Raw genomic sequence first — 23,255 nt, forward strand, 5'->3', positions numbered from 1 at the left:
TCTTACGAATAGCACCTAGATCTTATACTGAAGTAAAAATAGCAATACTAAATCGTACAAAATACTGAAGTAAAAGTCCTGCATTCAAAATCTTACTAAAGTCAAAGTAAAGGAATTAAAATGTACTAAAAGTAAACAAAAATGGGTAATGGTCTCGAGGTGATCAACCCATGCTGAGTCCCACATGAACCTGACTGACGTCCTGAGGTGTGTTTACCGTGAAGCCCGGAGCACAGAAACACTCTCCGCTCACACCGTGGCAGTCGGCTCCGTTCTGGCAGCGGCACGCCTGCTGGCACGACTCTCCATAAAACCCTGGAGTGCACGTCTCGTTGCAGTAGAGTCCGGACCAACCGGGCCGACACGTGCACTCTCCTGACATCGGGTGGCAGCTGAGAGGAGAGGAAAACACACCATGTTTGCTGCTGTAAGTCTATTGTTGCCTCTCGGATTTAGAAAACTGAATCTGTATCATCCTGCTCACAGAAACTGTCCTGTTCCCACTTTTCTAAGACCCTGAACCCGACTGGTCCGACTCAAAGTTAGTGAAACATTTTCTACATGTTGACAATTGATAATAAACATGGAAGAAGACAAGAGAGACATTCAGAAAGAAAGAAGTCAATTACATTAAAAAAAGAATAACACAGCCTTAGCTCAAAGCTTTAGCGGACCGTTACTAAAGGACCTCATGATGTTTTCCCTCCCTTATGTGCGGTGACATAGGTTGAACCTGGCAGTGTGTGTGAGTGTGAGTGTGTGTGTGTGTGTGTGACGGACAGCTGGTCCACCTGACACACTGGCCCATTGAGCCACAGCAGGACAGCTGTCCTCTGCAGACACATGCAGTGCCAGCTGTGCAGCGACCTGATCACTGCAGTCAGCTGCCTGCACACACACACACACACACACACACACACACACACACACACACACACACACACACACACACACACACACACACACACACACACACACACACACACACACACACACACACACACACACACACACACACACACACACACACACACACACACACACACCACACACACACACACACACACACACACACACACACACACACACACCACACACACACACACACACACACACACACACACACACACACACACACACACACACACACACACACACACACACACACACACACACACACACAGTAGTGTTGCACTGATACTGAATAATAACTAAGGATAGTCAAATGTTTTCAGCAAATGCAATGGGTTAGATGCACTGTGCCTGGCCAAGCTGCTAAGAAATGTGACTACATTTGGCAAAATAAATGTGTGTGTGTGTGTGTGTGTGTGTGTGTGTGTGTGTGTGTGTGTGTAGAGAAGGAACAGCAGTGTTTGCAGACCTCATGTTGACAGTCATCAGATTGAATTCATCCCGACTACATTGTGACTTCAAATTGACTTTACACCAGGGCTTAAGGAGATCAACACGGGCTCATGTTCACTTTTTGTATCGTGGTTATTTCCTTTTGAACTTGTGATACTTGTCGCGTCGGCAGAGTGACCCTGACTCAAATCTGGCCCAAAAGAAAGCTTCTCAACTTCCAACAAAGCCAAGACTCCATGAACTAAATGCAGGATGAACAGTGTGTGATGTACCTGTGTGTGTTGTGGATGAACAGTGTGTGATGTACCTGTGTGTGTTGTGGATGAACAGTGTGTGATGTACCTGTGTGTGTTGTGGGCGTAGCACGGGCACTTCCTGTCGCATCGCAGGCCGTAGTGTCTCTCAGGACAGAGTCTGACGTCACATGTGTCTCCTGTGTATCCGGGCTCACACACACACATCCCGTCGGTGTGGGAGCACTTTCCGTTGTTCTGGCATTGACACGTCTTCGCACAGCCGGCACCGTAAGTACCAACCGGACACTCCTCCTGGCACCTACACACACGCACACACACGCGCACACACACACACACACAGTGATACTGTATGAGAAGTGCAGGTGAACAGTAGTTCTCTGTCGAGTTGTTTCAGGGGTATTGGCACCTGGATTTACTTTGTTATCCTCATGATTACAAACAGTATCTGCATGTAATGTTTATTGCATTGATTTTTGTAAGATGAAAGACAGTATATCCATCAATGATGTGAGAAAGTGCAGGTGAACAGATTAAATTAGAATCTTTAATGACCACACAGCCAGGCTGGTGGAATTTGTGTTCAGTGCAGAGTATTACAGCTTTTTCCATACAATTCAACATACAGTAAACAGACAATAAAAAGTACAACACACAGCACAGGGCAAATACATATCATAACATAAAGTTCAAGGTGTGGTGGATTGTTATTGTTCATTGGGGTTATTAATGGCGCGTTTCCACTGCAGTGCGTAGCTCACTTTAAGCGTGCCGAGCCGTGCGGGGCCCGTTTTTGGTTGCGTTTCCATTTGGCCTAGTTTTGGCCCGGGGCTACTTTTTCACCTTTTTTCTGGCCCGACTAAATCGTGGTTCTAGGGCCAGGAACAACCAGGCTGAGTCGGGCTGAGTATGCTAAACTAGAGAGAGAATCGCTGGCAAGGGGGCTACAACTACAACAAGATGAACATATTTGACCGTGATTTAATTGTAATACACGTTTCAAAATGATGCCGAAGTAACAACATACTGATACCGGTTAGTAAAAACCATGAATTAATGCTTTGACAAGTCTGCAGACAGACGGCAGGCGAAAAACCCTTTTAAAATGCGTGTTTTCTAAATGTAGCTTGGCTAAGCTAACGTTATATATGCTCCGACCGTCCACACTCACAACAACGGCCTATACAGACATAAATAAACCAGCGACTGTATTCGCCATGACACAGGCAGTCTGTGGTTTGTACTTGTTTAACTTTTGTCAAGTTTCTGAACAGATATGAGGAGCTGTGAGCTCTGAGTGCTAAGAGCTAACGGCTGTGTTGTTTTTCTGGGGCTCTCATTGAAGATGACGTCACGGCTCCGCCTACACTGCGTTACTATAGTTACTGCCCCAGCTACTAAACTGTAATGGAAACGCAGCATTAAAGTGAGCCGGGCCTAATAAGGCCTAACCAAACCGAGCGAGGCCGAGCGAGGCCTGCAGTGGAAACGCGCCATAGAGTAATTTAGTGTCCGTATTGCAAAGGGGAAGAAGCTGTTTTTGAAGCGGGCGGTTTTGGTGGACAGTGACAGCAGTTCTCTGTTAAGTTGTTAGAGTTATTTCTCTGTATAATGGAACATATTGAGTTCATATCAGTCAGATGTGCTTCAGGGGTATCGACACCTGGATGTATCCTCATGATAACAAACGGTATCTGCTTGTAATGCTTCAGGTCAATGAGTTTTGTAAGATGAAAGACGGACTGTGGATGTGGTTAGTTGAAGCAATATAATGCAGTTTGTAAAAGTCAGCTAAATAAAAGCACGGACCAATCACTTGAATACACTAATATACTACTATAATATCCCGTGTGCTATTTTTAAAAGACTGGTGAACAATATAGTCACTGCAGCCTTTCAACAGCCCCTCTTTAATTGTTAACAAACAAAATATATATCTAGATTATTCTCTTTTGTAATAGAGACATATCTGCATCCACTTACACACACACACACACACACACACACACACACACACACACACACACACACACACACACACACACACACACACACACACACACACACACACACACACACACACACACACACACACACACACACACACACACACACACACACACACACACACACACACACACACACACACACACACACACAACTGATGTCTTTGAGCAACTCTTACTCATTTAAGTCATTTATTTAGAGGTTTCCTTTAAAGAAAGAGCACTACTTTATTGCACGGATGGTGACACCCTGCAGCAGAAATGCTAAAAATATGTATCAATAGGATTTGTTTGCCATTACTCAGGGTGTATGCAAGAATCCTGAAGTCAAAGTGCCAGTGCCATTGTAATTGTTATTATTATCATCATGCGTCGCTTTCCACCTTCTTCTCCAGTAGGACTCAGATGAGGGTGTTGCACTTTTCTTTTCCTTATACATGTGATGTTTTGGTGTTTTGTTTCTTTCCGTTAACCGTCAAGTGGGAAATAAGTATTTTTTGTGTGTGTTTCTCTTAGTATCCTAAGATACTGTTATATTTGGCTGTGAAAAAATAAATGTAAAAAAATATTATTATGAAGGGCAGACCATCTATTTGTATTTATTTTGTTTTTTTTAGAAAGGGGCAGGTCACATAAGATTTTATTCTTCTCCCTGCTCCTTTTCGCTCAATGGTAGAGTCATGTTTTGTGGCAATTAATGTACATTTGGTTTTGTGTACCATGAGCGGGACAAATAAAAATGAAATGAAATGAATGTAAGACCTTTTAAGACCTTTTTTAAGACCCTTTCCATACATTTTAAGACCTCATCGCCACTTGGAGTTTTAACCGGTTACCTTGGCGACACACTTCACCTCACATTGACTATATACAGTATTGATTGTCCTTCCTCCTTATCTTCCAACCATTTGGACGCAGACTTGCATTTCCCCATAACGATGTTGTTTAACAACCGGCGTAAACGGACCTTCGCGCTATCAAGCAGTGAGCGCGCGATGTCCTGTTCAGATGACGTCAAACCCAACGGGATGCCATAAATAAACTACACAGAATCACACTACACACCTACGCAATGATTACATTCAGGCAGACTGTAGAATACAACCTCTTTGGACCATTTATATACTTATTGAAAACAAGCTACAAAATGTAAAACCTTGGGAAATGCCGTTTAATACTTTTTAATAGCCTTAATTTTCGCTAAATTGATTTATCAACTTTTAATACTTTTTAAGACCCGAAACACCCTGGATTAAAAAATTACCTTTATTCTATCTAGAGTTCAGTTTCAGTTTTACTAAGAGAACATTTTATGCATGGTGAACGATTATCATTTGACGCATTAAAGCAAAACAAGGGAGGAACTCACAGTCATTTCAGTTAAAACAAGTGGATTTACTTTGGAGGAATTGAACTAATGCCAAACAAGATATATGTATATGTAGCCTGAAGTGTTTTCTGGGGGATTATAGATTTTAAAAAGGTGAGATATCTAGCTCCAGAACAGAGTTGAATGCACAGACTCGTCATCCTTTGCTGGTTCCTCGGCTGAATCACAGTCTGGAGCTCAGAGCTTCAGCAGCTCAGAAAAAGCAGACCACTTGTTTATGAATGATTTCAGAGGGGCTTCATTACCTCTGCCCTGGTTTCACTACATCAGTCTGACCACCAAATCAAGCTGGGTTAGAAAATGAAATGCTCTGAAAAAGGTAAATAGATGTGGAAAGTCCAAAGTAATAATCATCCAATTACGTGTGTTTGGTCTGTCCAAAACCTTAAGATGTTTTATTTTAAATAAGCAAAGCCTTATATTAAATCTTGTTTTGCTAAATAATGTGTTAAGACGCGTAAAGACCTGGAAATGCTTCCATTCCATCATTTAAAGCAGATTGATGTAGGTCAAACATGGACCTAATTGTGTTTTACTTTATGTTTTTCTTCCATTTACTATCAAAATTATTTCCTCTCACTCTAAGATGGTATGTTTCCATTGGTGGTAATCGAGGATGCTGTGTCCGTATCTGACTATTTCAGTATAAAAAATGGCAGTTTTATTTATCTTTGAACGACCTTTGGACTGAATTGGATTAATTTTGGGTCGATTTGGAAGATTTAGGAGACTCTGGATGATTTGGATTGGACAGATTGCCTATTCATTTGGACAAAAGTGGTCCACAGTAGGGGCAATAATTTTCATCTTGTGCTCTCTGTATCCAATGGTCGCAACACTACTATTGGTAGTCAAAATCAGCACACAGAGTACAAATATGGCCACTTTTGGGTAAAAACTGGACTCAGCATCCTCAATAGCCCTCAAAACAACTCCAAAACTGTCCGAATCGTCCAAGCCCTTTTTTAAAACTATTGTTTAAATATAGACTTTAAGGCCATTCATGCTAATTAATGCAATTTATCCTAATTGTGCAAATTGCCCAACATATACAAGTTAGCATCCAGAAGTTTCTATGAGCTGGTGACCCTTCCTACACATTTCTATCATAAAACGTTCGCGTTACTCAACATTTCCTGGTTTAAAAATGCTGGCTAAAAGCTCCACTTGACAGTTAGTGTAGTTATTTCAGATATTTTAACATCCACATTCTTGTAAAGCGCTGACAGATAATCCCCCGGTTCAGCGGTTCTGGGTGTGGCCCAGTTCTGAGCAGTGTTGGTGCTTCTCTGTGACGTTCAACTCCCCCTTAAACCAGTATTTACTCATGAGAGGGCAGTCCACGGGCTATTCCTGTCCGTCACTGGTCTGCTAAGTATATGGTGTGTGCTCTCTGATATTGTTAATTATACGGGCTGTAATCCCTGCGTGGCGCTCGGCTCAGATTGTCTGTAAAAACACCGACTGGCTTCCTGGTTCTGGTTTCTCTCTCTCCAGGATGTGGAAGAGTTAAGCAGACGCACAGGATTTCACTTTGGATTCACTTTCCACTGTTAAACATGATCCTAATCAGGTCCAGTGAGGACAACAAGGTCGTTGTGTTTGTGAGAAATGAGTCTGTTTGAAAGCGGGGTTCGTTTAGCATGAAACACTTAAATAACTAAAGGATCAGTTTAAAAAGAAAGTAGAAAGAAAGTGAGGTCATAGAAAACTATTTCTACTAAAAAGTGAGCAATGATTGAGAGTCAGAGCTAAACATTTCAGATGTGTGTATCTCACACTGCACTGTGACTTTAATTAATGTACTGTTGTGTCTCGTCAAATGCGCCTTTTGTTATTTCCACTACCTACTCTGTTAAGAGGGATTACCTGATTTGTGAAAATAAATACACTTTTTTTTATTACATTCAAGACCTTAGAACTCACTTCGGTTAAATGGATTCCTTGGAAGCATGGAGAGATGCAAGGAAACCACGAGAAGCAGGGGAATGAGTTTTAAGAGCAATGGGACGTCGTTTCCTCCGGAGCGTCACGTGAAGCGACGTCCGTTTGTGACGACGCTGCACAGCTGATCGTCTGACAGCAGCCAGATCAGTGCATGCGCTGCATCGTCCAATCAGTGAGCGATACACAGTGAGGGGGCGGGGCGAGTGTCTGAGGATTTCACCAAAGGATGGTCTGGTAGTTCCTCGATTATCGCTCCTCCGTTTTTCACTCCTCGATCCTCCGGCACAAATAAGGCCACTGGGACGGTACTCAAGATGGCGCAGACAAATCAACTTCCGGTGATACTGAAGTGAGACGCACCCCTTGTCTCTGGGTCGTGCATTTGGGTTCATCAGTTTGTGTCAAGGTCCTGACATGTACCTTTGTTATTCATGTTTTAATATCTTTGCTTTTAAAGTAGTGTTTTTAAATGCCATTTTATAATATGTTTCTTAACACTCTTAATGTCTGTAAAGCACTTTGAATTGCCTCGTGTTGAAAGGTGCTATATAAAAACTTGCCTTGCCTTGTTTCATCATTCAACATTTTAATTTTTTGTATTTTGTTAGCTGTAATCAACCCTTCATAGTGTATATTTGACATATAGGGTGTTTCTCAATGTCGAGTACGCTTGCTTGGTAGCACATGTCTTCCGAGTCACTTGCTTCAGAAGCGAGTCAAGAATCCTTCCTGGCATTCGGAAAACGAAGAGTGGAACAGGCGAGCAAGTGTGCAGGTGTGGGTCATATGAGAGACCCCGCCTTACATTGGTCCGTGCGCAAAGCATTGTGGGGATTTTAAGGCCACGGAGTCTACACATGTGCAGCCTCGAAATGTCTCGCTACGAAGGACGCCGGGCTCGGTAGAATTCCAAGTATGCTGGACATTGGAACAGTCCTTCGGCGGCACTCGATGACGTAGTATGCTTAAAATAGTGGCTCTGGAGCATCCTTCCTCGACATTGAGAAACACCCATAGTCTTCAGATATATTTCTTTCACTGTCATTAAGTATATTTAGACTTTTAACATATGTATGATTTCCGCGGAGCCGTTACGTTTGGACCAATCCGTGGACTTCCTCACACACACACACTCGGCGGGACGTTGCGAGGCTCGCTGCTGCGAGGAGCGGGACACTGTGAGCTGGCTCACTGGTGTGGGGTCGGGGAGACAGCGAGACACCGCGGAACTCAGCCTGGGCACACACACAAACTCCCAGCCAGGCTGCGGGTGTGTGTGTGTTTCGGGCTGGGTTTCGCTGTGTCTCGCAGACGGCCACTGGGCTCGGGGGGGGGGGGGGGGGCAGGAGCTCCAACAAGCCGTTTAGGACAGAGAGTGAATACACATACTTTACAGAGATGCTGTATGAGAAACCAATGAGAGTTTGGAAATGTATTCTAGTAGACCTCAACAATGGAATTATGATCAGTAGAAATGGCCATGACATGGGACCTTTAAGTTATGTTTTTCTATTTTATTTCTTTAGTTAGCCGCTACAAATACCATTCAATTAAATGGGGATGAGCTATTTACATTTTGTGAAAAATACCATTCGCCGCTATGAAACACCACATGAATGCACTAAAAAGCATCTATATATGAAACATGTATTTATGGCTGTGAGAATGGGAACAGAGTCTCCAAATCACACTTTACATGCTACACTTTAAATACTCTTACTGGTACTGGATGTGTATTTTGTAAATTGTAATTTGTGTAGTTTCTACTTTTGTGTTTCATATTTTATGGATATGTGTGGCTCTCGGTCAATCCGTTCACCAACATTTACAATAACAGTCTGTAAATAATGCAAAAATGTTTATGATGGTATTCATCCAGTTCTTTGAAGCTAACAAACGGCTGTTTACTGACTCTGTGGTTCACTGTAAAGTCTCTTACCTGCAGAGGTGGGAAGTAGTGGAGTACAAATACTTAGTTACTGTACTTAAGTTGAATGTGTGTTTGGTGCGTGATCATTATTCTTTAGAGTCATTGCGTGCCTATTGATTTGAACACGATCCGTGTATCCATCATTTCCTGGTCTTCTCTAAAGAAGAGGGACCAATGAAAACGTTGTCATGTTGCCGTTGTTCAGCATGGAAACATTCATTAGCTAACAATGACATTATTGTTCTATTAATATAAAGGGAGGTCAGGTACTCTTTAAAGCAGCTGCTAGTTATGGGTACTTTTTACTGAAGTACATTTCAAAGCCTCTTTACTTTGACTTGAGTAAAGAAGTTTAGTCAGTACTTCTACTTCTACCAGAGTATTTTTAAACACGAGTATCTGTACTTCTACTTGAGGGAAGGATGTGTGTACTTTTGCCATCTCTCTTACCTCTCTCCTGTGTATCCCGCGCTGCACACACACTGTCCCGTGGACAACACACAGAAGCCGTTGTTGTGACACTGACATTCCTGGGAGCAGTTCTGTCCAAATCTCCCCTCTGGACATGGCTGTCCACACACTGTTCCCTGCACACAGAAAACACGTACACTGTTGATCAAGTTCTCTCAATGCATGCCTTTATGTTCTTCTTACTGCTGATGTGTGTGAACATGACCTCATTCTCCTAATCGGGGATACAGTTCCTCTGTTCTCTAGTCTTTAACTTCACAACATCATCTCTGACCCAAACCATGTTCTGAACAGTGAAAATGAACTGCTACCATCTAACCGGAATACAGGGTCCCACGATTCAATAAAGTCAGACTGAAGCACTCCTTTGTGCATCAGTCAATCCTCACAGTAAACACAGAGCTAAATCCCAGATCAAATGCACGCTGAAGGCTCTTTGAGCATGTTTTCTCTCACTGATTGTGCTGTTATGTTAAATGTTTGTTGTTTGTGTCTGGATACTTGTCTGTTGATGTTGGACATGGAGCTGCTGTGACGCAAGTACAATTTCAGACTTGATCTGACCAATAAAGTAATATCGTATCGTATCGTATTCATTTTGGCTCGATTTGGAAGATTGAGGGGTCTCTGAATCATTTGGATTGAACAGATTGCCTATTTTTAAGAATAAGAAAAATTGTCCACAGTAGAGACAATAATTGTTATCTTGTGCCATCTGTATCCAATGGTTGCGACACTACTCATGGTAGTCAAAATCCACCAATTGAGAGTACAAATATGGCCACTTTCTGGTAGAAATGGGCATTTTTATATCCTGAAAAGGTCAGGAATAGACTTGGCATCCTCAATAGCCCCCAAAATGCAATGTATGCTAATTGGGCAACTTGCAAGTTAGCATTCGGCAGTTCTTTCTATGTACTATACATTTCTATCATTTTCCTAATCAGTGATACAGTTCGTCTGTTCTCTAGTCTTCAACTTACTCTTGACAAGAATTCAGAGCTCCTTCCAGCATGACCTCAAGATAGTGATTTTAAGAGACTTTGAAGCTTTGCCTCCTCCAGCCGCTGTGAGCCTTTTAACTTTATCAAATCTGTCAAAGGAGCTGCTCTCTTCCTCCCCTCTAATCATGACTGCCTGCGCTCTGGTTCTGCTCACGCTGACATGTTAGCATTTGTGAGGATCCCCCAGGTCGTGTACACCATCTAAATCATGCTTAGAAGTAGCATTGAAAAAGGTTTGGCGTATTTGAAGCTAATGTGCTTAGCTGTTCTGAATAGATTGCATTTAATGTAGCGACAAAACTCCCAATGAACAGTAGCTAGAGGCGTTTCAATTAAAACAGTCCGTACTGAAGTTATAGCTTAACGATGTTTAATCACTCAAATAAACAAACCGTAACTTAAAGAGGACCAAACGGTCAAAAGAAAATGTCCGAGCCAGCTCACCCTCTGTGTCCAAATGATAGTTCCTACACTTATTATAAGTCACTTTGGGTGAAAAAAGACACCTAAATGTAATGTAATGTTATTCAGTGCCCAGTCTTATTGTTTTTCGGTCCTTTTGCTCATCATGTACTGTATGTATTGTGCCCCTGCCTTCACACTCTCAAAAATATAATTGGTAGTATGAACATGTTGTGGTCGTACCATCCATCCTGCAGGACAGGAGCACTCTCCGGTCACATGATGACACACTCCTCCGTTCTGACACGGACACCTCTCCTCACACTGCTGCCCGTGTTTACCTGGAGGACACAGGTCTTCACAGCTGGGGAGAAAGAGGATTGGAGATGTTACAACAATAAGAAAACTTGCCAGAGATGGCAAAAGTACACACATCCTTTACTCAAGTAGAAGTACAGATACTCGTGTTTAAAAATACTCTGGTAAAAGTAGAAGTACTGACTAAACTTCTTTACTCTTCTTTTACTGGAAAATGTAAGAAGTAGAAAGTACAGGTATTTGTGTTCAACATGTAAGAAGTCAAAGTAAAAAGTCGTCAGAAAAATAAGTAGTGGAGTAAAGTACTGATACCAGAATAATGTACTTAAGTACAATAATGAAGTATTTGTACTCCACTACTTCCCACCTCTAAAACTTGCAACAGTCTGAAAACACACACACACACACACACACACATACCATGTATACATCACTTCAGGGGACATTACATTGACTTACATGCATTTCCTGGAGACTTATCCTAACCTTAACCATAACCAACACATGCCTAACCCTAACCCTAAACCTAACCAAGTCTTCACCCTAAAATTAAGGACCTCCAATTTGTCCCCATAAGGGAGGCGAGTCCCCACACGTGACTATGTAAACAGATTTAGGTCCCCACAAGTATAGTAATGTGAGGCGGCCACACACACACACACACACACACACACACACACACACACACACACACACACACACACACACACACACACACACACACACACACACACACACACACACACACACACACACACACACACACACACACACACACACACACACACACACACACACACACACACACACACACACACACACACACACACACACACACACACACACACACACACACACACACACACACACACACACACACACACACACACACACACACACACACACACACACACACACACACACACACACACACACACACACACACACACACACACACACACACACACACACACACACACACACTCCTGGGACTTACAAAGCTCCGGTGTATCCCGGTGAGCACTTGCACTCTCCGGTGACGTGGTGACAGGCGGCTTCGTTCTGGCACTGGCATTTCTGTTGGCACCCGTTCCCGTAGGTGCCGGTCTCACACGGGGCCTCGCAGCGCCACCCCTCTGAACCCCGGGAGGCAGATGCAGGCTCCGGTGATGGGGTTACACAGAGCCGCGTTCTGACACTGACATCTGTTACTGCAGTGAGGCCCCCAGTGGACACTGTCACACGCTGAAGGGACGAGAAGAGAAGAAAGATTGAGTTTATTATGTGTCAAATGAAGGCCATCTCGAAACCAGATTGTCATTTCTTTTGTATGGTTTCTGTGTTGGAAATTCCACGCTAAATCACTGTCAAGTTCTTCTGGGTTTTGGCCTATATTCAGTGTTCGCCCAAACTTGATAGGCTTGAGGGCAACAGAGGACGCATGGACAACATTACATTCCTGACTTTTCAGATGCAAAATAACTCACAATTGATCAAAGACATCATTAACTTAAATAGATTAATAAGCAAGTATTTTGCTCTAAAGCCAAGCAACCCAGAAACCCCGTTGATTACCAGTTGCGCCGTTTAAAAAAGCCTGGGAATGACAGCCGTACTGATACAACTAATCTGTGAATTAAATGAGACTTGTGATAAATTCCTACGATAGTTTCCAAGCATCAGGAGGGCTTTTATATATTAGTTGTAGTTGCCAGCATAGTGAACGCAGAAATGTTGGGTAAACCAAAGTGTGATGTTACAAATGTATAATACGGGTCGCCAGCATTCAGAAACTGCAGGATGCTAACTTACATATTGTAACGTTTCACAATAGGAGTCGGAAACAGGCCTCAAGTTCTTAGGTCTAATAGCTCCTTTGGTAGCATACAAATACAGGTTCATAGGTCACAGGTTACAGGTCGCAGGTTCAACGTCACTCTAGTACTTCACTCACTAAACACAGCAGGGTCAACGTCACACACTCTCCAGCCTCTGCTCCCCCAACCGCAGGCCCGCACACCGACTGGCATTACTGTGCAGCTCTGTGATTGGCAGAGAGACGGGGGATGCTTGAGTGACCCACACAGCACCCTTTACAGGGTCGCTACAATATGTTTGGCAATTTGCACAATTTTGTAGATGTTCTGAGGATGTTGAATCAATTTTCTGACATTTTCAGGATAAAAAATGTCAGATTTAACCAGAAAGTTTTGCCATATTTGTTTTCCCAGTGCGCTGATTTTGACTAACATGAGTAGTGTTGGGACCATTGGATAAAGAAAGCACAAGATGAAAATGATTACCTCTACTATGGACAATTCTTTTTTTAAATAAATAAGCAGCCTGTCCAATTAGTCCCCTAAATCTTCAGAATCGACCCAAAATATATCAAAATCAGCCGACAGAGTACAAATATTGCCATTTTTGATCCTGAAAATGTCAGAAATGCTAGGACAATAGGACTCCATGAGCTGGCAGACAGACGATAATGTGAGAGTTTGTTATTATCATCTTCCATGGTGTCTACACCAGACAAAGAAGACCTAACATCTCAGAGATTTTAACCTTTTGCCTCTTCTCAATAAGATGACAACACAAGTTTGGGATAAGTCACATGTTCTGCTATCATCCTGCTCACTGGCTTTTTTAATCATTTTTTAACCACTGATAAAAGTGCAACCCTGATCACAAAGTGGGTCAAACACTGTTGGATCCATACTTGCCAACCCTCCCGATTTTCGCGGGAGACTCCCGATTTCATTGCCCTCTCCCGGTTTCCTCCCAGGGTCATATTTCTCCCGATTTCTGACAAAATCAGATTGACTCAGGACTGTTTCCACTCGGACTTTAATACAGCTACACCATTGTTTGGTTTCCATGGTAGCGCGTCTCTTTAGTAGTGCGCGCAACTGACAGTCTGAGAGGGTGAGGAAGAGAGTCACAGTAAACTGAACAAGAATCGACAACTCGACCCTCTGCTCACTCCTTTCCATACTACAGGCCGCAAGACAGTGCACTAACAACTTCAATAAGCATGTTAATGTTAAGCTAATACAGCTCCGGCGATCCACTAGCCCCCCCCCCCCCCCCCGCGCGGTGGTTTTGAAATGCTCCCGATTTCTGAGGTCTCAAGGTTGGCAAGTATGGTTGGATCAGCTTCCATTAGAAACTGTGAATACTGCTTGAAGTATGATGATTGGATTCCAGGATACTCTGCAACTTCTACAGGTGCCCCATAGAGAGCATCCTGACTGGCTGCATCACGGCCTGGTACGGCAGCTGCACCGCCCTCAATCGTAAGGCTTTACAGAGGGTGGTGAAAACTGCACAGAACATCACCAGGACGGAGCTGCCATCCATGGAGGACCTTTACTCCTAGCGGCTCAGGAAGGAATCCCTCAGGATTATAAAAGACCCCCATCACCCCAGCCACAAACTGTTCTGTCTGCTGCCGTCTGGCAGGCGTTCCCGCAGCATCCGGACAAAAACCACCAGACACAGAGACAGATTCATCCCACAGGCAGTGAGACTGTTAAACACCTGAACTGCTGAAACTATTTCATAACATTCATCTGCTACTTAGTAATTATTTATCTATTATTATATCATTCCAGTAACTTGTATATAGACTCGTATTGCACTATTCCAACTATTTTTCTTTTTGTATTACTTTTAATATAGTATATTTGCTTATCTGTATTATTGTGTTGCATTGTTGGAGAAGCCTGCGACCTAAGATTTTCAACGACATAATTACTCTGTACTGTAGTTAGTTTGACAATAAAGAACCTTGATGATGGTGTAATACATGCTATATTTTAAAAAAGGGACAAAAGGTGCTTTCCTAGGTTGTATGTACACGTTTTGACTTGTTGATAACTAATTATTGGTCCATGTAGACTTCGTATTCCTGTCCGTCTTGTTGAAGTGAAACAGTAATATGTTTCCCTTAAACCATCAGGCAATGCTCATGCAGTTATTTTACAAACTTTACTTAGTGTTCATAAGTTTGAATGAAATGGCTATCTACATGACTCTATTCTAGGATTGCTCGATTTTCTTCTTGTCACATGGTCACACTCCAACTCATATTGTTTACACGTTAATCCATTATTAGCCTGAACCAACTTAGACTCTGAAACCCAAGGTAGCTCTTCATCGCTGAGGTTAAAACCATCTGATTGTACAAACATCCAGCGACTCAATCACTCTCAATTATAGGTTAGTTCTACGACCTGAAGCCTCCTCGTTAACCTTTGGCTGTCGGCTTTCAGCCCTAATCAGACCCCGCCTTATTTACACCAGCTCTCTCTTGGGTCTGGCCTTTTCCAATCACCACTTTCAAAAGAAGCCTCAGCATGTGCAGCCGCAGTGAACTGGTAAACCTGGTGTTGGACCACATGTTTAGTTTTAGATTTCTTTCATCTTGTCACGTCATATCTTGACTCAGGGCCTGCTGATGTGTGTGGGGGCAAAAGAGAGAAGGGAGTCAGAGAGTTTTACGGTGACTGCCAGACCTTTCATTATGCGCGATGAAAGTCTATATAAAGGTCAGGGGAAAGTGAGATTTCCTACGAGGAAGGAAGCCAACAATTGAAGGTTTAGATAAGGACTCTATAACTCACAGTGTGTTTATTACTGTAGCGCTGTAACGGTTTAGCAGTTCATTAACATTAAAGGAGAGCTTCAGCTAACCCTCTGACTGTTCTTCTTTTTGCTCGGCAAGTGTGATGCTTAGGACCCGAGGGCGAGCAATACTGCGTGTGAAGTTATCTGTTCTAACCAAAACTCTGGTTCACAAGATCAGACTTTGGTTAGCGCCAACATCCAGACAACAACGCAGCCACTTCAGAACCTTAAAAATGACATAACTGCTCTTATTACTGACCACAATATGCAGATAAAATTCCTCCGTAGTGTTTCCTATTAACGGGAAAATGCCAGAAGGTAAAAGCATTCTGGGAAACAGTGACACACTTTTTTAACAGCACTTTAAAGCAACACAACCCTTTCTACCGTTACTGTGGTTTCTTTCTGATATTAGCAGCTTTTCCCTCATCTACTTCTCACAGAATTTGTGATTTTATTAATATTTTTTATTTGAAAGACTGTCCGTCTCCCATGCTGCAGTACCACTCTCTACCTGAACAGTTAGTAATGCTATGGTGGGGGCGCTGTTTTACCAAAACACAATGATAATAACAGTATATGGTTGTTTCTTAACTATATCCAAGAGGTTAGATGGTATAGGAATGCAGGAAATGTGTTTTAAATTACATTTCCTTTTCTATTTATTTTCAGGAAGACCCCCACACAACCCCACCATTATGCATGCTATCTTTACCAATTTTAAAAGCCCCATGGTGAGGAGCTTTGATCTTATGTTCGAAGTAAAAACACGTTATATTTGAAGCAGACAAAACGAGTTATTGGAACTTAATGGAACTTTTTTCTTCCAATTACATTTTTGGTCACATTTTTGATACAAATAGTGCCATAAAAGTGACATTTCTGTTGAAATAACAACGAGTTTCCTCTGAGTTCAGGGTCCTCTCCTCTACTACCTAAACTCAGCCTGGTTTTGTGTGCCCAGCATGCAGAGCAACACCACCATCTCCCACCATGCCACATTTCTGAAGTTGCCCGAGTGATTAACAGGCTCCTTTTATTCCTCCTGCTTCACTCTGACCTAGTAAAAAAAAGTATGTATCCTACTTCCTTGTCCTCAGGCAGTCTGTGTGACAAAAACAGTGGTGAGGGCCAAAGGGGGGGAGGGATGGGGGACAAAGAGCAGGAGGAGGAGGAGGAGATTTAAGATAATAAGATGCACATGTAAAACCCTCCTGAATTGAAATCTGCCATCCCGGTACCTTTTGTGAAACCTGACCTAGATGGAAGAAAAGGCCAAACTCCAGGAGCTCGGGGCTTCTCATCCGCTCACTGAAGAACAGAATGTCCTCTTTCATCGGCCTATTCAACATGGCAGTGAACACAAAAGACTGCAAGGGTTTGATCACAAGGCGCTATAAGACCTGCTAATGTTATCCAGAGTCTGTCTTACTGTACTGAGTGAACAACATTACAGGGACAGGGGAAATGTATACACGTAAAACCACTTTTATACATACAAATGTCAAAGAAAAAGCTTCACACCGAGGGAGATTTCAGGGGGAAAAGAGTCAGTGAAGTAGAGGAAAAGCCATGAGCCAGGAACTTGAGCTGCCAGTTGTTGAGAGTTGGCTCGGCTCTCACTGGGATGTTTTTCCATCTTTTTAGTGATTACTCAGTCTACCAGGCATGGGGCACTCATGGGAACTGAAGACGCCTTTCACACTGATACGGAGGATTCCCAGTGAGAAAAAACATCTGTAGCGTTCAGCCAGTTCTCCACGCTGTCTCAGAGTTCTGTTGTCTTTATGCAACATAACTATCTCACCATTAACTCGTTATAGCCACTCCCTGGCTGTGGTTTGGTTACAATCCCTTACACTTACATGGTGTCTTTATTGGACTGTTTTTCTTTTTGAATCTTATTATTTGGGCCATCTGTAAGGTGGTCCAAACGCACCACAACACTTCCATTGGGAGGAACTAAAAACACAAACGATGCAAATATTAAAACCCAAACGTGCTAGAAACACGCAAATGGAGAGCCATCTTTACCAACTTGACAAAACATGCGTTTAGAAAACATTCACTAACTGGAGGAAACATAGGAAGCACTTACTCAATGCACTGTTTCCAGGAGACACTAAAAAGTGAGCTGGGACCGAAGCACTTGTTGACGTTTGGGGATTATAAAGTTGGCCAACTGTCACTGTTGTTGGAAAGTTACCTAAAAAGTCAGTTTTATCGCCTTATTTTATCCCATGATTCCTTCTGATATGATAGATTAGCTATCTTACTGCAGATCTGCAATAATATCTGACTTACATTTTAGGTACGTTTCCGGTGAGATGTGACAGCCGAACGTAAACTAGCGCTCGGGTCGCAGCTGTGTGCATCACCTGGTTTCTGTGGCGCTTTGAGCTTCTTGCAGCATTTGATATTTGCAGTGTTTTCTTTATGCAGTGTAAGTTGATTAATCTTCTAAACCCTACACTTTACCTGCTGCTATTAGATCTCTTGCATCATTGGGTATATTTAAACATGCATTGTTATCTCACTTTCAACTGGTCTGCACTTGTTATAACTGATATTGATGAAACTTTTATTCGACTGTCTCAAATTGTAATGATTGTGTGCATTGCTTGAATTTCACTTAACAGACTGTGTGGTTTGTCTCGTGTGTCATGTTTTGCATTTTGTCTTTTTGTTTATGTATGTCTGTAAGTTGTTGCTATTGTCGGGACCCCCTTGAAAACGAGATGGTGCATCTCAAGGGGTTTATCCCAATGAATAACATTTCTATATACACATGTGTTGTCAAGTTAGCTAAGATGTTCCTTTATTTACATGGGTTCTTTTGGCACATCTGTGTTTTATATTCAAATAGTTTTTTAAGCTGCAGCGTGTTTCTGATAATGGAAATGTTTTTGGGCCGTTGTAGCGTGTTTGCACCTGTCAGCCATTGTATCTCTGTGCCTTTATTAAGGGGATATAGCGAGGATGACAAGCGTTTAGGGTCCCCGGGTTAAACCCATGGATGTCAGTGTTTCCCCTAGGTTTCTGCTTTGGGGGGGGCGGCATTGGGATATATATATTTTAAATCCTCTGGAGCAGAGAGAGGATCTGTGGACTATTGTTATTGATTAATGCATCAGTGTTTCTTAGGGTCAAAAACACTAAACTCACAACTTAAAATGAAAGTGTTTAGTTTATTTAATAAAAGAGCACATGTTCAATGTGAAAAGTGACAGTAGATATAGATTAGTTGCAATTTGGTGCTATATATATATATATATAAAAAATTAATTTAAAAAAAAAGAATTATTATTTTATTTTTTTAAACACCTTGAATTTCAGGGGGGGCCGCGGGGCTCCGCTGGCGCCCCGCCAAGACAATGGTAGGGGAAACACTGGATGTATAATAAGAACTGGATACAGCGTGGGAGGCTGGGGTCTCGTTCTTTCCTATGAGAGCTGCTCATTGGCGCATGAGGACAAAATGGCCCAACTTTTGAGAGAGCGAAACGTCACAGATTACCCATCATGCCTGGCTGTCAGAGCTGAAGAACCCGTATGTGCGCTCACAGAGCATGCGCCCCTTAAGCCCCGCCCCCGAGCTCCTATTCTCGGCTCACTAGAATGAATGAATGAGAGAAAATAAATCTAGATTCGGGCTTTTAGTGCATTTTACAACTTTAAGGACCTAATGATTATAATAAGGGCTATAAAATAGTTCATACTGGGTAGTTTATTTAGTTAAAAAAAGTATCCACCGATTTACAGACGTCCCTTTCCCGATGTTAGTCAATGGGAAAAAGTTGTTTTGGGCCGGGTGACATCACGGACTGATACGGAAGTTGCAGTACTGCCGTTTGGACACAATGAATGTTGGGCACAGAGTCCGGCGCACTTCCTGGGGGCTTGGTTAAACCGCGTCCATCACAATGGGGACTGAGCCTCAGGACATGAGCTGTACCACGGGAGCTATTCTGCAGTGTCTCTAAAGTGCTACTCCACTTGCTTTTCACACCAAGTTGCGTTTGCTACTCAGTGAATACAGAAGGCTTCTGTTGCTCTAGATGAGTTTTTGGCACATCATTAATAACCCTGGTGATGTCATCGTGACCTCAGATTTATCACGGTAAACACACACTGAAAGACATGGCTTGTTTCAAAAATACTGTGATGGACCGATAACATATCTGCTGATGAGTGGCACGCTTTTATCAACATGTGTCACCGACTGCCAGTTAAGACTCTCTGCACCCAGATGCATGAGATTACTGTATGATTATGATTCAGAAAATGACTGGACCCCGTCAAAAACACCCAGTATTGATGGATAAAATAAAATAGACTCCTAATTTAAAGTCTCACACACATCACATCAGTCGGTTGGAAGGACACACATTTAGTTTATGCCTTCTCCGTCGCTGCCCCCTCTCACAATGTTCGAATCACAAATCAAAACTCACTTTTCAGAACTGCTTTTAATCTGTAATTAATGTTGTGTTTTATATATTTTTACAAGTGTGTTGACTTAAATATGTTTTTATGATTTTTTAAGTTTCTTTGAGTTTACAGAGAAGCGCTGTATATAAATAAAATGCATTATTATTATTCAAATAATGGCGGAGGAAGACATTTCACAAATCACCCTACTATTTATTTTTTGACATTTGACGAATAATATCTGTTTTCTTACAGATTTTTATTTTTCGACATGTAGCAAGTATGTTTTCAGAAGAGGTTAAAATCATACATTTAATACAAAATGTATTTATTTGTTCATGGCACAGGAGGTGTACAGTAATAGTATAACTATTAATTTTACCAATTCATTCTGGTTTAAGGGAAACAAAGCTTTTCTTTAATTAACGGAGATTAGAAGCTGTTTCAACAATAAGGAGAGGGAGAGAGATAACGTCAGCTCAGGGAGGTAAAGGACTCGCTGAGTGATTATATTGCAAACTTTAGTCTAAGTTATCTCAGTGGGTCTCAAACAGTTTGGTCATCTATGTAAACAAATATTTCCATCTATTTAATATAGTTGTTCAAAATAAGTTAAGAAATCATTCCAATGTCAGTAAAAAAACACAGTTTGAAAGGGGAGTGATTAGTAAAATATGCATAAATAAAAAATAAAGAATGCAGACTAGGTAAGATAAAGATAGGAGAGAGGAGTATATCAATGATTTGTTATTGGTTGTGAGCATGTTCTAATGGTTTTTGGAGTATTGAAATATATACAGTGCTGTTTCATATGAGTGTTGAGAGCTGTTTTTTTTTCTTGTTTTGTTCGCTCCTCATTGTCTGTTTTGTTTTGTCTGTCCATCATGTCCTTGAGTCCCGTGAAAGGCGCTTTATAAATTCCATTTATTATTATTATTATTACACTGAACAAAAATATAAACGCAACACTTTTGTTTTTGCTCCCATTTCTCATGAGATGAACTCAAAGATCTAAAACATTTTCTATATTCACAAAATAACCATTTCTCTCAAATATTGTTCACAAATCTGAAAAGATCTGCGATAGTGAGCACTTCTCCTTTGCCCAGAAAATCCATCCCACCTCACAGGTTTTCGGGGGGTCTGGGGGGGTCCGAAAACCAGTCAGTATCTGGTGTGAGGGGTAGGGTAATGTTGTGAATCGAGTGGCCTGTGTTCGTCATCCATAACATACGCCTGCCCATACCATAACCCCACCACCACCATGGGCCACTCAATTCACAACATTACCCTAACCCTAACCCTAACCCTACCCCTCACACCAGATACTGACTGGATTTCGGACCCCCCCAAGACCCCCCCAATAAAGCAAAACTGCACGTTTCAGAGTGGCCTTTTCTTGTGGCCAGCCTAAGGCACACCTGTGCAATAATCATGCTGTCTAATCAGCATCTTGATATGCCACACCTGTGAGGTGGGATGGATTATCTCGGCAAAGGAGAAGTGCTCACTATCACAGATTCTTTCAGATTTGTGAACAATATTTGAGAGAAATGGTTATTTTGTGTTTATAGAAAATGTTTTAGATCTTTGAGTTCATCTCATGAAAAATGTTGCGTTTATATTTTTGTTCAGTGTATTATTATTATCCATAAATCTCTTAATTTGTGCACCAGATTGATGCCTTTAACTTCAATTTAAAGAAAAAAATCTTCCCGGGGTGCATGCCCTCGGACCCCCCTAGAGCAGTGGTTCCCAACCTGGGGGGGCGCCATAGATCGCAGGGGGGGCGCCAGGCCTCAGATGATGAGGCAAAATATAATACTTAGATTTATTTTTTTTACATTTTTTTTTTTTACATATAATTGCAATGATTGTCGCTAAAAGCCTTGTCTCTACATTACAACAAAATATACAAAATAATTGATTAATTAATTTTAATAAAAATTCAAGTTAGTATTAAAGGCATAAAAAGACAGAAATGTATAATTGTTTCTTTAATAGAAATGTTTCTTCTGCTCGTAAAGTGTCCAAACCGGGCTTGTCTGGATAAGCGCATTTTTAAAACATAGTCATTGTCCATGCCGGTTTCAGTTGGATTATTCGTCACAGTTGCTCCGATCAGATCGGTCTCCTCCATTTTGTAGATTATTTACGACTTTTGAATCCACATAAACACATCGGCAAAATCCGGCTTACTTTGAGCATGTGTTTTAAACAGTTTAATCCCTTTGTGAATTGTTTCCACTTCCATTGTTATCCATCCTTTCATTTCTTCATACAGCAGGAATCCAAATGAATTAATCCTGAGTCCAATAACCATCAAAGTCGCTCCAATAGTGCTCCTTGATTACGCTTTCATCCTCCTTTAACAAAGTACTTCACATTCATCCAGTTTGTGACAGTAGTTGTAGCATTTTGAGACTTTTAAACTTTAATTACCGCTGTTGCCCCCCCCCTTGTGTGTGTGTGTGTGTGTGGGGGGGTGCAACTTCCAACAGGAGTCATTTGGGGGGGCTCTTGGGAAAAAAGGTTGGGAACCCCTGCTCTAGAGGATGTGAGGTCATCACAAATAAAGGTTCACATGGATAGGATACTAGATAAGTTTGCGCACTCATTATATACACATTTGTCTTGGATTTTTTAACACCATAGTCCCTATATATTTTTGTAGAAAGGCAGGAAATGGAATTAAATCGAGAACAATGTTTCATTGCGGAGGACCCCCTGTTTTGTGTCCCCCCCACTTCCCAAACCAAAGTTACACCCTTGGACACATCTGATAACTTACTGTTATTTAGTTTCTAAAAACACCAGCTTGATGAAGACCAGACTTTCGATAACTTTGTGTGAGAGAGCTGTGTGTGTGTAACTCATGTTAATCAGAGTATTCAGTACATGTTGTTGTCGCGTTATTCTGGCAGCTGAACTGAGGCCTCCCGAGTGTCTTGTGTTGCTATCATGTGCATTAAATCACAAGCTCCAGAGCCCCGGGTCATTTCCTCCCACACAATTTTCTCCTATTATTCCTGCCTCCCCCTGAGCACAGCCTCCCCCCCCCATTTCCTGTTCTTGGTTGGCCCCCAAATTGATCCTCAGACATATTGT

General features: G+C 41.9%; 1 protein-coding gene across 1 annotated transcript in view; it reads right to left on the reverse strand.

The window, feature by feature from the left end:
* Positions 1-23,255, reverse strand: part of megf10 (multiple EGF-like-domains 10) — a 71,218-nt gene that overhangs the window by 24,871 nt on the left and 23,092 nt on the right. The window contains 6 exon segments of the mRNA XM_034202008.1: positions 218-392; positions 1,708-1,920; positions 9,343-9,479; positions 11,013-11,133; positions 12,085-12,221; positions 12,223-12,332. Of these exon segments, the coding sequence (XP_034057899.1) occupies positions 218-392; positions 1,708-1,920; positions 9,343-9,479; positions 11,013-11,133; positions 12,085-12,221; positions 12,223-12,332 (893 nt within the window).

This window comes from Gymnodraco acuticeps, unplaced genomic scaffold (genome assembly GCF_902827175.1).
Source record: "Gymnodraco acuticeps unplaced genomic scaffold, fGymAcu1.1, whole genome shotgun sequence".
Classification (NCBI taxonomy): domain Eukaryota; kingdom Metazoa; phylum Chordata; class Actinopteri; order Perciformes; family Bathydraconidae; genus Gymnodraco; species Gymnodraco acuticeps.